Source organism: Ovis aries, chromosome 4 (genome assembly GCF_016772045.2).
Source record: "Ovis aries strain OAR_USU_Benz2616 breed Rambouillet chromosome 4, ARS-UI_Ramb_v3.0, whole genome shotgun sequence".
Taxonomy (NCBI): domain Eukaryota; kingdom Metazoa; phylum Chordata; class Mammalia; order Artiodactyla; family Bovidae; genus Ovis; species Ovis aries.
In genome coordinates, this window is record NC_056057.1 from 118,504,774 (window position 1) to 118,520,084 (window position 15,311).

Consider the following 15,311-nt stretch of genomic DNA (forward strand, 5'->3'; position numbering starts at 1 on the left):
GATGCCTGACAGTTTGCATTCCGAGTTTCTTAAACTGCAACCTGAAGAACCTCTGGGAAACAGGTTTCTGGGCTGGAGGTGGGAGGGCTCCAGCCCGTGGGAGAGTGCTGGGTGGGCAGAGGGTCCCCAGGGCGCGGGCCCAAGAAGCGGGGCAGGGGGGCGGGACTCCACGGGGGACCACAGGCCAGGGTCACAGGGGGGCTGCCCCGAGCCTTCCAGACACGGGGCCGGGGTGGGGGGGAGCAGCGGGTGGAGCCTGCGCCCCGGGGGAGGGCCCCCACCAGGCCTGAGTCAGAGCTGCGGCCAGCAAAGGGAGCACCCCGCCCAGGGAACACTCACCCGCCGCCCCCACCCGCTGGGGAGCTGACACTGCGCCTGAAGCCCACAGGGGCCAGGGCGGGAGAGGCCTCTCTTGGGGACCCCCGGCGAGCCCCAGTTGTCTGGTTGAGTCCCTGTCACAGGCCTGCTGGGGCGAGGAAGCAGCCAAGGACTCGGGAGAGCTTGAGACCCCAACAGGGCAGCGTTGCCCCCTGCCCCGGGGCAGCTGTGCCTGCAGTCCGCGTCCAGACAGGCCGGGGAGCGCCCAGGATCCTGGAGAACCCCGGGGACCAGCGGGTGGCCCGGGCCTCATGTGCAGGGGATGCCCAGGCCCCCCAAGGCCGCAGCACGGCCGCCCCCGGGACCCTGCGGCTCACGGTGGGGATCCGTGCGTCCTGCAGGCAGCTCGGGGCCTCCACAGGAATGTGCTTGCCTTTGTGCGGCTGTTTCCTAGGAACTGAGGGGTCAGCTGTGCCCGGTTGGCACTGAGCTGGTTGCGGCTGGATGGGACCAGGGCCCTTCCAGCTGAGCCTGCACAAGTGCCCGGGGCCTTCGGCACGTGGGGCGGCCTGCGGCCCTGTGAGCCCCTGTGGAAGGACCAGTCCGCACCTTTTCCCAATCACCTTTCCCCATGCTCCCCACGTGCAGCTTCCTAATTCCTTATCCTGTAAACGCCCCAGCCCAAGGCCTTCTGGGAGGCAGACTTGATTGTTCCGTCTCCTGCTCCGCCACCTTGTGAGCAAGCCCTGGCGTCTCTGCGTTCGGCTGAGTAGCCGCCAGGAGGAATGGGTTGGGGACCGGCTGCACAGCCTCCCCTGGGACCCAGCGCTCAGGACCACTGACTCCCGCTGTCTCCACAGGCCTGCCATTTTGGAGACACCAGGTAAGGTCGGCTTCAGGCAGACCTGCCCCATTTGGGCTTCTCGGCGTGTGCCACCTGCATTCCCAGGCCTTGGGGGCGTCCGGGGGGTGCCCTGCAGCCCTTCCTGAGGGCTGTGTCCTCCCCCAGGCCGTGCTGCTGCTCCAGGCTGGTCCTCAGCACACCTGGTTCCTGCTGCGTCTGGTTCCTCTTTGTGGACAGGCTGTGTTCTTACAGGCGCCTCTCAGGGAGTCTGACCAGGGCCGCGACTGTTGTAGTTTGGTGGATTAGTCATGTCGGGCTCTTGGGGACCCGTGGACTGCGGCCCACCAGCCTCCTCCGTCCCTGGGACTCTCCAGGCAAGAACACTGGAGTGGGTTCCATTTCCTTCTCCAAGGGATCTTCCCCACATGGGGATGGGACCCGCATCGCCTGCGTCTCCCGGATTAGCAGGCGGATTCTTTCCCACTGTGCCACCTGGGACGCCTGAGCAGCTGACTGGGGTGTGAACTTGCCGGTCTCTGCTGCGACCTGCTGGTGTAACTGTCTTCGGCGGGAAATTACATGTGATGGTTGCCATCACTACCACCTGGTACCATTAGACAATAAAACGAAGGAGACCCAAGCCTTGGCTTATGGGCAGTAGTAGTTATCTTAGAATAGTGTCCTTTTCCAAGGAAAGTTATCCAAGAGGATAGTTTGTTGTTGTTGAGTCTGACTCCTTCAAACCCTGTGGACTGTAGCCCATCAGGCTCCTCTGTCCATGGGATTTCCCAGGCAAGAATACTGGAGTGAGTTGCTTTGTTCTTTTTCTTCAAGATGGTTTTAGCAGTTCTGGGTCTTTATGTTTCTACCTGGGTTTTAGGATTATTCTAGCTGTGAAAAATGTCCTGGGTAATTTGCTACAGATGGCGTTAACTCTGTAGGTTGCTTTGAGTGGTCTGGCCGTTTTAACACTCATTCTTTCAATCCGAGAGCTCGGGGTATCTTCCCATTTTCAACTGTCTTCAGTTTCCGTTGTTAATATTTTTTTAGTCCTTTTATTGTTTTAAACCTTTTATTCTATATTGGGATATAGCTGATTAACAATGTTGGTGATAGTTTGAGGTGAGCAACAGAGGGACCCTTTATTAATGTTTTATATTAATTCTCAGTATATAATTCTTCCACTTCCTTGGTCAGGTTTATTCCTAAGTACTTTATTTTGGGTGGGGGATGCAATTTTAAAAGGGAGTTTGTTTTTTCTTAAACATTCCCTTTTTGATATTTCATTTTCAATGGAACAAATGCAACCAATTTCTGTATGTTAATCTTGTATGCTGCTCCCTTACTGAATTCGTCTCTCAGTTCTAGGAGTTTTTGTGAGGAGTCTGCAGGGTTTTCTATATATAGTATCATGTCCTTTGCATATCATGACAGTTTCACCTCTCCCCTCCAGCTTAAATACCCTTATTTCTTGTCTTTTTATTGTGGCTAGGACTTGCAATACTATGTCGAACAGAAGTGGTGAGTTCTATCTTTGTTACAGATTTTAGGGGGAAGACTTTCAGCTTTTCACTGGTATTACACTATGTGGATTTGCCATAGTTTTTATTGTCGAGATACAGTCCCTTTATACCCACTTTTGTAAGTTTTTTAAAATCATGAATGGATGCTGAATTTTTGCAGAGGCATTTTCTGAACCCACTGAGGATCATGTGGTCGTGGTTTTCGTCTTTGCTTTTGTTGCTGTGGCGTATGGCATTAACTTTGCGTGCGCTGAGCCACCCTTGCAGTGCTGATTTATCTGACTTGGCTGTTGCGTGTGGCCCTTTTTATGTCTTGTTGGCTTTGGCTTTTGCTAATTTGTTGAGAGCTGTTGCATCTATATTCATCAGAGATGAATCAAACAACTACAACGTATTCATCAAAGACACTGGCCTAGTTTTCTTTGCAGCGTCTCTGATTTTGCTATCAAGGTGACGGTGGCTTCACAGAGTGTCTTGAGTGTTCCCTCCACTTCAGTCTTTTGGAAGAGTTTGAGTAGAATTGGTATAAGTTCTTTGCTTGTTTGGTAGAATTCCCATGTGAACCCATCAGGCCCTGCACTTTGGTTTGTAGGGAGTCTTTTGCTTTTCGATTTGCAGATTCTGTCTCACTTCTGGGCTTTAGCTGGTTCAGTGAGACAAGAGACGTGCGTTTGGTCCCTGGGTCAGGAAGATGCCCTGGAGCAGGAAATGGCGCCCACTCCAGTATTCTCGCCTGGGAAACCCCATGAACAGAACAGGGGGGCCTGCTGGGCCACAGAGGCATAGACACGACTGAGCACACACACGCCCTTCAACTGTCAGATCAGTTCAGCCGCTTAGCCGTGTCCTACTCTTTGCGACCACATGGACTGCAGCACATCAGGCTTCCTCATCCATCACCAGCTCCCAGAGCTTGCTCAAACTCATGTCCATCAAGTTGGTGATGCCATCCAACCATCTCATTCTGTCATTCCCTTCGCCTCCTGCCTTTTGTCTTTCTCAGCATCAGGGTCTTTTCCAGTGAGTCAGTTCTTCACATCAGGTGGCCAAAGTACTGGAGTTTCAGCTTCAGCATCAGTCCTTCCAATGAATATTCAGGACTGATTTTCTTTAGGATGAACTGGTTGGATCTCCTTGCAGTCCAAGGGACTCTCAAGAGTCTTCTCTAACACCACAGTTCAAAACCATCAATTCTTTGGTGCTCAGCTGTCTTTATAGCTCAACTCTCACATCCATACATGACTACTGGGAAAACTATAGCTTTGACTAGATGGACCTTTGTTAGCAAAGTAACCTCTCTGCTTTTTAAGATGCTGTCTAGGTTAAGGAGATCAGCCCTGGGTGTTCTTTGGAAGGGATGATGCTAGAGCTGAAACTCCAAGACTTTGGCCACCCCATGCAAAGAGCTGACTCATTGGAAAAGACTCTGATGCTGAGAGGGATTCGGGGCAGGAGGAAAAGGGGATGACAGAGGATGAGATGGCTGGATGGCATCACTGACTCGATGGACGTGAGGCTGAGTGAACTCCGGGAGTTGGTGATGGACAGGGAGGCCTGGCATGCTGCAGTTCATGGGGTTGCAAAGAGTTGGACACGACTGAGCAATTGAAATGAACTGAACTGAACTAAGATTAGTCATAGCTTTTCTTCCAAGGAGCAAGCGCCTTTTAATTTCATGGCTGCAGTCACCATCTGCAGTGATTTTGGAGCCTAAAAAAATAAAGTTTCTGTTTCCATTATTCCCCATCTATTTCCCATGAAGTGATGGGACTAGTTGCCATGATCTTAGTTTTCTAAATGTTCAGTTTTAAGCCAGCTTTTTCACTCTCCTCTTTCACTTTCATCAAGAGGCTCTTTAGTTCCTCTTCACTTTCTGCCATAAGGATGGTGTCATCTGCATATCTGAGGTTATTGATATTTCTCCCAGCAATCTTGATTCCAGCTTGTGCTTCTTCCAGCCCAGCGTTTCTCATGATGTACTCTGCATATAAGTTAAATAAGCAGGGTGACAATATACAGCTCCTTTGATGTGCTCCTTTCCAATTTGGAACCAGTCCATTTTTCCATGTTTGGTTCTAACTATTGCTTCTTGACAAGCATACAGATTTCTCAGGAGGCAGGTAGTCTGGATTCACATCTCTTTAAGAATTTCTCACAGTTTGTCGTGATCCAGACAGTCAAAAGCTTTGGCGTAGTCGATGAAGCAGAAGCAGATGTTTTTCTGGAACTCTCTTGCTTTTTCTATGATCCAGTGGATGCTGGCAATTTGATCTCTGGTTCCTCTGCCTTTTCTAAATCCAGATTGAACATCTGGAAGTTGTTCACATACTGTTGTAGCCTGGCTTGGAGAATTTTGAGCATTACTTTACTAGCGTGTGAGATGAGTGCAATTGTGTGGTAGTTTGAACTTCCTCTGGCATTGCCTTTTTTGGGGATTGGAATGAAAACTGACCTTTTCTGGTCTTGTGGCCACTGCTGAGTTTTCCAAATTTGCTGGCATATTGAGTGCAGCACTTTCACAGCATCATCTTTCAGGATTTGAAATAGCTCAGCTGGAATTCCATCACCTCCACTAGCTTTGTTCGTAGTGATGCTTCCTATGGCCCACTTGACTCCGCATTCCAGGATGTCTGGCTCTAGGTGAGTGATCGCACCATTGTGATTATCTAGGTCGTGAAGATCTTTTTGTATAGTTCTTCTGTGTATTTTTGCTCCCTCTTCTTAATATCTTCTATTAGGTCCATACCATTTCTGTCCTTTATTGAGCACATCTTTGCATGAAATGTTCCTTGGTATCACTAATTTTCTTCAGATGTCTAGTCTTTCCCATTCTATTGTTTTCCTCTATTTCTTTCCATTGATCACACAGGAAGGCTTTCTTCTCTCTCCTTGCTTTTCTTTGGAACTCTGCATTCGGATGGGTATATCTTTCCTGTTCTCCTTTGCCTTTCACTTCTCTTTTCTCAGCTATTTGTAAGGCCTCCTCAGAGAGCCATTTCACCTTCTTACATTCCTTTTCCTTGGGGATCATTTGATCACTGCCTCTGCACAATGTCACGAACCTCCGTCCACAGTTCTTCAGGCACTCTATCTATCAGATCTAATCCCTTGAATCTATTTGTCACTTCTACTGTATAATCATTAGGGATGTGATTTAGGTCAGACCTGAATGGTCTAGTCATTTTTCCCTACTTTCTTCAACTGAAGTGTGGATTTGGCAATAAGGAGTTCATGAAATGAGCCACGGTTGTTTTTACTGACTGTATGGAGCTTCTCCATCTTTGGCTGCAAAGAACATAATCAATCTGATTTTGACATTGACCATCTGGTGATGTCCATGAGCAGAGTCTTCTCTTGTGTTGTTGGAAGAGCATGTTTCCTATGACCAGTGCGTTCTTTTGGCAAAACTCTGTTAGCCTTTGCCCTGCTTCATTTTGTTCTCCAAGGCCAAACTTGCCTGTTACTCCAGGTGTTTCTTGACTTCCTACTTTTGCATTCCAGTCCCCTATAACGCAAAGGACATCTTTTGGGGTGTTAATTCTAGAAGGTCTTGTATGTTCTCACAGAACCGTTCAACTTCAGCTTCTTCGGCATTAGTGGTCGGGGCATAGACTTGGATTACTGTGATACTGAATGGTTTGCTTTGGAAACAAACAGAGATCATTCTGTCATTTTTGAGATTGCACCCAAGTACTGCATTTCAGACTCTTGTTGACTATGGGGGCTACTCCATTTCTTCTAAGGAATTCTTGCCCACAGTAGTAGATATAATGGTCATCTGAATTAAATTGCACCCATTCCAGTCCATTCCTAGGATATCAGTGTTCACTCTTGCCATCTTCCTGCTTGACCACTTTCAATTTTCCTTGAGTCATGGACCGAACATTCCAGGATCCTACACACTATTGTTCTCTACAGCATCGGACTTCACTGTCACCACCAGACACATCGTTTGCAGAGCGTCGTTTCTGCTTTGGCCCAGTCACTTCATTTTTCTGGATCTATTCGTAATTGCCCTCTGCTCTTCCCCAGAGGCGTACTGGACACCTGCTGACCTGGGGGCTCATCTCGTAGCATCACGTCTGAAAGATCTCCTCTCCTTCCATGCTAAATGACCGTCCTCCTGGGTAGAGTATCCTAGGCGGCAGGGTTTTCCCTTTTAGGACTCTGAACTTACCTGGCCACTCCCTCCTAACCTGCAGTGTTTCTGGAGAGGAGTCTGCCGGCAGCCTCGTGGCAGTTCTCTTGTAATGAATCCTTTAGACACCTGAATGCTTCCTTTAGACCCCTCTTTCACTTCTGACACTTTCATGACCCTCCGTCTTGGTGTGGGTCTGCTTGGGACCCCATCCTCTGGGGGGGTGCAGGCAGGGGGCCCTCGGTGCTGTGTTCGGAGCCACTGGTGCAGATCCTCTGAAATCAGCAGTTGTGCACCCAGGCCTGGCCCCCAGGTGCACCCACAAACCCACGGCTGCCCGGGCCCAACCTGCCCCAGCCAAGGAGCTGCCGCTGTCCAATCGCGTGCCCTGCAGGCGCCTAGTGGACAGAACCAGAGATCGGCCACAGGGAGGCTGATTTCAGCCCCACCTCTGCAGGTGAGGGCCCTGCTGGTGTCCGAGTGCTCCTGGGGCTTGTGGTGGTGGGGCTGTGCTGGGGAGTGTAGAGGCTGCTGGGGGCCCACTCTGCCCTTCACATCGGTGCTTTGCTTCTACGACGGCTGGGGTGTCTTCCACGCCACCCCAGTTGCAGCGGCGCCACACTCCAGCCCCTCAGGCTGTTCATGCAGCCAACCGTGGTCCTCTCCCCCGCCTGTCCTGCATGAACCAGCTGGCACGCGTCTCTGGCTGGAGACTGGCTGCGTGCAGGCAGCACAGAGCCTCTCTGCCGGGCTCTCTGCCCTGCCTGCTACGTGCTCCTCCAAGTCTCTGAAGAGCCCCTGTTTGGGTGAGGGCCTTTCTGGGGGCCGGAACCTGTCCCCTATCAGAGCTTCCTCCTGGGGGCACAGGCCTGGTTCTTCTTCCCCCCACCCGACCCCACCCCCCCGCCACCGCCACCGCCCGTTCATCCCCCTGGGTTACCTGGAGATCTCTCCTGTGCTCCTTGCTGCCTGAGCTTTCCCACCAGGAGATATTGGGAGAACTGTTCCATGTGTAGATGTATTTGTGGGAGGAGGTGAGTTCCATGTCCTTCTGTTCTGCCATCTGGATTCAAAGTCATGCACTTGTCTACGCAGAGGTATGAGATGATCCTAGAGGCTTGTTCGGATGCCAAGTGTGCCGTCTGCAGTCGTATCCGTGTCTCTCCCGCCCATTCGCAAAGTGAGGCGCTGCAGGCCAGCCGCACCAGCTCACCACGCACGGGACACAAGCCTGGCATGAGAGACGGGCTCAGCCGTCAGCCTCAATGTTAACTTTAAAAAAACCTACACTTAGAATAACTTGGGTATGTAAATCTACTTTTTGAACTGTTAAGTGGTCTGAAATCTGAAGTATTTAAAAAAAATTTTTTAATATTACTTATAAATGAAATAACACTTAAGATATATTAAACTGTAGAAACTAAAATCTAAAAGCTTTCCTACTGTGACTACTAGAAACTTTAGAATTACACATGTGGTCTACATTGTACTTTTGCTAAATCTTGAGTCAGGCCAAACAATGGGACTGAGAGACTTCCTTATGAGAAATAATTTTATAACCTAATCAACCTAGTAAGTTGATTTATCTTTTTCTTAAATCTTCATATGTAATTTCCTCTGAGCCTCCAAGTCAGTGCTTAGCAGCTGTGCAGGCCAGTTGGCTGTAGACAGCTCCTGGAGTTTTTAAGGAGTATTTCTTGGCAGCTTTTGCAAAAACACTCATTGAAAGGTTAATCAAATCAGTCAGACTTGCATGTTGCTTAAACAAACCCCCCTCTTCACTGAAGACTGCACAGATGCACAGACTCTACCCAGAGGCTTTTATGCCTCGATCACGTCGACTTTCCTTCAAGGGTGTAAGAAGCGGCCCATAACTCTGAATACTGAGCAACCAACATTTTGTGCCAACTCATGAAACTTCTGCTGTACTTCCGGGGCCTTACAGATTCTAAATTCTTTCACATCAACATTCATTCCATCTGCAGTTCATGAGGAGAGTCAGTTCTGCAGGGAAGTGTGTTTGCTTAGGTACAAAAGTGAGAACCAAAATGGACACACATTGAGACATAGTCTGTTACTGATGCAAGTAAGTGCCAACAGGGTGTTTGGAAGAGCTTGGCAGATTACTGTTTCCAGCAGACCACCAGCGTGTCATGCACGAGTGCTGAGACTTAACAGTACCCACACGGCAAGAGACGGGTCACGGGGAAGTCGCCACAGGTGAGGTCCCAGCTGTGGAGCCTCACTTCACAGTGGTGAACTGCAGGACTGACTCCACGTGGCTCCACGTCAAAGCCAGGAGGACATCCCACGTAACTAAGTGACGCCTGAGCCTCCCAGCAGTGCTGACCACTCCTGTGGCGTGAAACTGCTCCCCCTCCACTTTGTTCGGGAATTAAACGGTAGGGACTGCGCAACAGGATAGACTGGAGCCAATTCCAGCTCCTTCTGGGAAGACACCTCAGCTACTGCCGTGGAGGCAAGTTCCGTGTCTGAGGAGCATGTGGATGGGCAGTGATGTTGGGGCAGGGCTGAACCTCTGTGGCAGCACTGGACTGGAGAATACTGGAGAATACTGGAGTATACTGGAGAATACCTGTAGCATATTCAACACGCTCGAACGTCAGTAGTCACTGTAAGACGATGGTCTCCACTTATGCTTTTGTACCTACAACCCAACAGGAAGTATTAGAACCGTACCTGGAACAGAAGCGGGAGAGATTAACACCGTCTGGCCAGTTGGTGCCTGTGCTGTCTTAACTGCTAATGTTGTGAACATACCTCTGCTCAGGAGTTTATGTCTCACCTTGATGGAAAATTACTTCCACGAGAGAAAATTCTAGGAGAAAATATTTTGCCTTGAAATTACTTAAAATGTGATCCAGCTTCATGCAAGCCCTATAAACTATACCAAAAAATGTGTCGTAAGAAAGGATCACTCAATTCTAAGTAAAGTTCAAAAGTACATTTATTTAAAATGTGGGCAAGATTTCAATATAAAAGAAAAGAGTATAAGAAATAAAAATAAAGTACAAAACGTTTCAAATCTTTAACATTCATAATTTAGAGATAGCAAGGTCTTTATTTACATCATTTCTATTTGCAGCTAAAGTTCCATTAACAGTGTTGTGAAAACAGTTAAAAACCTGGCAAATGAATCATAAAACCTAATGTGGGCTCTTAAAAGTTGTATAATACAAAACATAATTTATGTTTCCTCAGAATAAAATTACACATCTTAAATAAGATGCAACATATTTAATATATTTGTCTTCCTGCTTTAAAAACGCTTGTCCCGAAGAAAGCAGCTGGAAAACAAGGGCGTCCGCGGGTGCGGCCGGGGCAGGCCGCGGCTCCTGGCAGGGGCGCAGGGGCGTCAGTTGAACTTATATGTAGGCGTGTTGAGGAAAACAACCCACAGCAGCGCAGACCAGGCCCACACCCAGCACGGCCACGTGCAGACACAGAGTCCCAGTGCCTGAAGCCCCGCTCCGGAAACCAGGCCCTGCCTTCCCCTGCGGCCCAGGCCTCCGCCCACCGCAGGACGACGCAGCTACTCTCAGGCTGCAGACGCAAGGAGAGGCCCGAAGGGTCACCCACAGACGGCTCAGGCGGGCTTTACACCAAGTCTTCCTTCCACAAGGAAAGGCAGTGCAGAACGGGCTTTCAGACAGAAACACGGAGGGCAGCAGAGAGCCTGGAGACGTGAGAGCACCTACTCAAGAGGACAGCCTACGGGGTTCAGCGGGCCTCCCAGCGGCTCCACCGCTAGCCCTGGCAGTGTGCCCTAGCCTGGGGGCTCCCGGAGTGCTGAGAGGGGCCCATCCACCACCTTCCCAAAGGATATGACTCGTAGTCCAGTGTCTGAGTGAGCACTCCAGTGAGAACAAACTCGGCATTGTGAACATCTGCCAGGAACAAAGACAAAACCGTCAAGCGGACGCACCTGCCCGCACCCATGCCGACGCGCGGCAGAACGAGGACCTGCCCGCACCCATGCCGACGCGCAGCGGAGCAATGAGCACCTGCCCGCACCCATGCCGACGCGCAGCGGAGCAACGAGGACCTGCCCGCACCCATGCCGACGCGCAGCGGAGCAACGAGCACCTGCCCGCACCCATGCCGACGCGCAGCGGAGCAACGAGGACCTGCCCGCACCCATGCCGACGCGCAGCGGAGCAACGAGGACCTGCCCACACCCATGCCGACACGCAGCGGAGCAATGAACGTACCTATTCCTCTGGCAAAATACTCTCGACACAAGTGAAGGTCATTTTCACAGGATATCAAGATTATTTCTGACAAACTCTAGGGAAAAGAAAAGCAGCTCCCTGGTTACTGAGCCTCATGCACGACAGAGACACCCAGCAGCGCCCCACTCCTGCGCACCTTATTCTGCTTATGTTCCACGAGTTTCCGGAAAGACGGCTGCTTAGACAGCACTTTGCCTCCTGCGCACTCCACAATTGCTCTCATGGTTGACAGACTCGGGCAGATCCCAGGGGTGATGTAAAAGTATTTCGCCTAAAAATGAGGATACGTGTACTGGTTTTAAACTGAATTTTCAGCGTGCGTAATTTCTCCTTCTACCCCAAAAGTTTGACAAAACGCCTAAATTCACAGAGCTAAACGGTGCTAGACCCCCCTAGTCCCCCACATGAAGTGGGCCTGGCAGAACCCAGACATGGCATTTCAGAAACAAGCACCCTCATATGCTAGGTGTGACCTATAATTATTAAAAGTGACTAGGACTTTAATTCCTGTAATACATGAGGTATTCTGTGGTAAAAGCCAGAATAAGAACATTTTCTACAATTTCTAAAGCTCAGATGGAGTACAAAATGATTTATTATGGTTAAAATTTTCTAACACCCTTACTCTTAACTGTACCAAAAGTACCATTTTGTGTTAAACTTCTCAAACATCTAGAATAACAGACTATTTTAGGTAATGTACTCTTAGCTCAGTACTACAAATCTCTTTTGATTCCTAAGTTGGCTCCTTAAGAGTTAAGAAAAAAAAACTGATTACCTTATTAATCTACTAAGCCACTGTTTGATACAAAAAAATTTTCCAAACTGTTCTTAGAAACATTTAAACATTGTAGTCTAGAATTATTAGACACATATTCAGTTAATATTTTCTCAAGAATGGTCTCCATTTTCCAGCTCAATAAATGTTTTATGAGAATAGTTGCTAAAAGCAAAAAAAAAAATTTAAATTTCTTACAAATTATTCATTAACATACTCTTTGAACCCAGGTTATGTGTAATGTATCTCTTTCCATATCGATTCTCTGAGCCCTGGAACACACCCTGGAGGAGGCCCGACTGCACAGCGGAGAGGGGAGCGCCCAGCTCTCTGGGGGCGAGCCGCCCGCTTCGTTGCGGCCACATGGCCGTAGCAGCTGAGCTGAACTCCTGTCCAGGCATACCTTGAAGAGCGGAGAAGCGTGGGCCCTCCTCAAGGACTCCTCTAGACTGAAGGAGAAAAGCACTTCAGCCTCCGCGTCTCGGAGGAGGTAGTTCTGCTCGTCTGAAAAGGAAGACAGCACAGCCTCAGAGAGGGCCTGGAGCTGGGGTACAGCATGTGCGACCGGCTCCAGGCACCCCGGGAGAAACCTGTGAATGAGTAAGTCTCCCCGACCATATTTCAGTTCCTTTCATCCCGAAAACAGCCAGGCCAAAGATACTCTTCCTCCTGGACCAGGGTTTCTTAGCTTTTAGGAACAAATGTCCCGAAAGCCGTGGACCCTCCTCTCACCCCTGGACGGCTCCCCACCCCGAGCTGTAACTTTACACTGTTGGGGGGCCACAGCGCCCCAACACAGACCCAGGTGAAGGGTGCCCGTGCAGAGGGACAGCCCGGGAACCAGCTTCACAGCCAGCGTGTGCTCCCAGGGACCAGGGAGTTCAGAGCCACCGGACTCCAGCCGAGAGTCAATAGCCACAGTTTACAGATGTACCAGAAACAAGTCCCTTTTATATACAAACACATACAGCAATTTACAAAGAACGGTTCTACCAGATCTTGAGGATCTAAGAATTTTTAAATAATACCTAATTTGTCAAAAAGTAAAGATCACAAAATGTTTTAATCTTATGAATACATCTCGTTCAGAAAAGCATTTCATCATCGTAACCAAACAGTCCAGGGTCGGGCTGAGTCAGGTGACACGCTGTAGGGCCGACGGGCCACACGCTGGGTCCGTCACTCGCCCTTCTCTTCTCAAAACAACACCTCAAAAAGAAGGCATTACACTCGGTGAAAGAAGAGAAGAATGTCTTAAAAGTGAAGTTAAAAAATGAACAAAGAAGTACTGTCATGCACGAAGTGATATATACTTGAATCAAGGGATGTATCTGAAATCTTAGCGTCTAGAGCAGGATGAAGGCTGCTGGGCCTACTGAAGAGCCGTGACGGAGGAGAGGAAGCAGTCCGTGTGTAAGGAGAGAGGACTCTGAAAGGAACACAGTGGCTGCGACAACCCTGGATTTCTAAGAGGAACAGCTAGAGTCACATCAGCTTGGTCAGAGTTGTGCTGCTGCTGCTAAGGGGCTTTAGTCGTGTCCGACTCTGCAACCCCATAGACGGCAGCCCACCAGGCTCTCCCGTCCCTGGGATTCTCCAGGCAAGAACAGTGGAGTGGGTTGCCATTTCCTTCTCCAATGCACGAAAGTGAAAATGTAAGTGAAGTCGCTCAGTCGTGTCCGACTTGTCATGACCCCATGGACTGCAGCCTACCAGGCTCCTCCGTCCATGGGATTTTCCAGGCAAGAGTATTGGAGTGGGGTGCCATTGCCTTCTCTGCAGAGTTGTGGCAAGAGTCAACTTGAAAATCAAACCTCCCACAGCAGTGCAAATGGCATGTGTATTCCAGAAAGAAATAACCTATACAACTGGCGTCTCAAACTATGTAAAGACAAATACAGAATGTCAAAACGCCTGTCCCCCACAGCTGGAAGCGCCCAGCGTTAAAGCTGTCAGAGCCCCGGCGGGGGGGGCCGTGCTGCAGGGTTGGGGTGGAGGGGTGGCCGCCAGGGGCTGCCTCCGCACAGGGGACTCGTCCCGGGAGCTGGTGCGTTTAGGACATGGGGAGCAGGCATCTCGCTGCTGGAGCACAGACGCGGGAAGGCAGAGGCGTGCCTGAGCCTGTGCTGCAGGACTGGCAGGGGACGGACGGGCACGAGACGCACCGTGGGAGTCGGCTCGGCACAGCCAGAGCCCACGGGCCTGCGCCGTCGGCTCCCAGTCTGCCCAGCGGAACTGGGGGTAGTGGGGGTCTCTTGGACACGCTGGCCCCGGCGTCAGGGCAGAGAAGCCTGAGATGGGCCCAGGGCACGCCTGTTTCGCCAAAGCCACCAGGAGGCCACGACCGGCGGCAAGAGCGGAGAGGACACCAGGGCCAGCCTGGCCGGCGGCCACTGGCACAGCAGGCGACGTGGGAACAGCAACAAGACGGCAAGGAGACGTGAGGACATGGGATAAATGGGAGTCGGCCGTGGGGCAGTGGCCAGGGCAGACTTCAAAGAGCTCCCGACAAACGACTGAGAGCAGGCGGGGCGGAGAGGGGACCACCGTGGACACCACCCAAGCACAGGTCTGCCCTGTGCAGCCCCCAGCAGGAGGCGTGCGGGGGGCACGCAGCAGCGGAGAGACGGTCCCACCACAGATGCCCTGCCTGCCCTGGGGGGGTGGGGGGTGCCCCGCACTGACCCCCAGGCCGCGCGTCCCGTATTCCCAGGACGCTCCTGCCGCCCTGGCTCTGGTCTGTCCACCACCCACACCTGGAACCCTGCTCGACAGCCAGCGTAGCAGAGAGGACGAACCGTCAGGAAGCAGCAGGGCAGGGCCACAGAGCTCTTCCCCGGCACTTCCCCCATCACCACGGCCTTCCTATTTCACAGCAAGACGCAAAGGCACCAAATTTCACGCTGAGACATGAGAGAATCTGCTTATAATTCACAGACTTAAAAAATGAACTCGGTGTTTGCTGGGATGAAAACGGGGACAGATTCAAGGCAAACCCCTCCTAACTGGGCACCCAGTCCCCAAGGTGCGGCCCGGCCCCTTACCGATGAACTTCTGGCACTTGAAGCACTCCTCCAGCCACTCGGGGGTGACAATGTGCTTCACCACAGAAATGGCCGTCAGGAACTTGACCGTCCGCGTCACCTTGCTGGCGATGAGGTGGGTGCACTTCTGTGCAGACTCGGCGACCTCACCGCCCAGGATGTAGAGCTTCTGCAGGCCGGGAACACAGAGCAGGCGTCAGACCATCCTGTCTGCAGAGCCGCCCGCCCGCCCGCAGCTGGGACTTGTCTAGACCGTGAATGGGGCTCTGGGCCGCGGAAAACGGTGAAAGCAGTGAAGCCAGACCCACGCCACCGTGCGAGCAAGGCAGAGACTGGGAGCGACAATGAGCATCTCCCTCATCAGTGCCGCACAAGTCAGGAGTAAAGCGGGCCCTCCACCGGACCCCGGGGGG

The 15,311-nt window shown here is 51.1% G+C and overlaps 1 protein-coding gene and 1 long non-coding RNA gene across 6 annotated transcripts in view; one reads left to right on the forward strand and one right to left on the reverse strand.

Moving 5' to 3' along the window:
• Nucleotides 1–1,014: 1,014 nt before the first annotated feature.
• Nucleotides 1,015–12,263, forward strand: LOC121819475 (uncharacterized). Its single transcript, XR_006059740.2, has 3 exons — nucleotides 1,015–1,201; nucleotides 7,919–8,127; nucleotides 12,085–12,263. It is a non-coding gene; the product is annotated as an uncharacterized LOC121819475 (long non-coding RNA).
• PAXIP1 (PAX interacting protein 1) overlaps nucleotides 9,774–15,311 on the reverse strand; it is a 41,279-nt gene continuing 35,741 nt past the window's right edge. For 4 of the 5 annotated variants that reach the window (XM_060415222.1, XM_060415220.1, XM_042249059.2 and 1 more), the window contains 5 exons: nucleotides 14,899–15,067; nucleotides 12,258–12,358; nucleotides 11,213–11,347; nucleotides 11,056–11,131; nucleotides 9,774–10,731 (listed from right to left, as the gene is read on the reverse strand). In XM_060415222.1, coding sequence (XP_060271205.1) covers nucleotides 10,592–10,731; nucleotides 11,056–11,131; nucleotides 11,213–11,347; nucleotides 12,258–12,358; nucleotides 14,899–15,067 — 621 coding nt within the window. In that variant the 3' untranslated portion in view covers nucleotides 9,774–10,591. The remainder of the gene's footprint in view (nucleotides 10,732–11,055; nucleotides 11,132–11,212; nucleotides 11,348–12,257; nucleotides 12,359–14,898; nucleotides 15,068–15,311) is intronic. The other variant, XM_060415221.1, reaches the window with a different exon arrangement.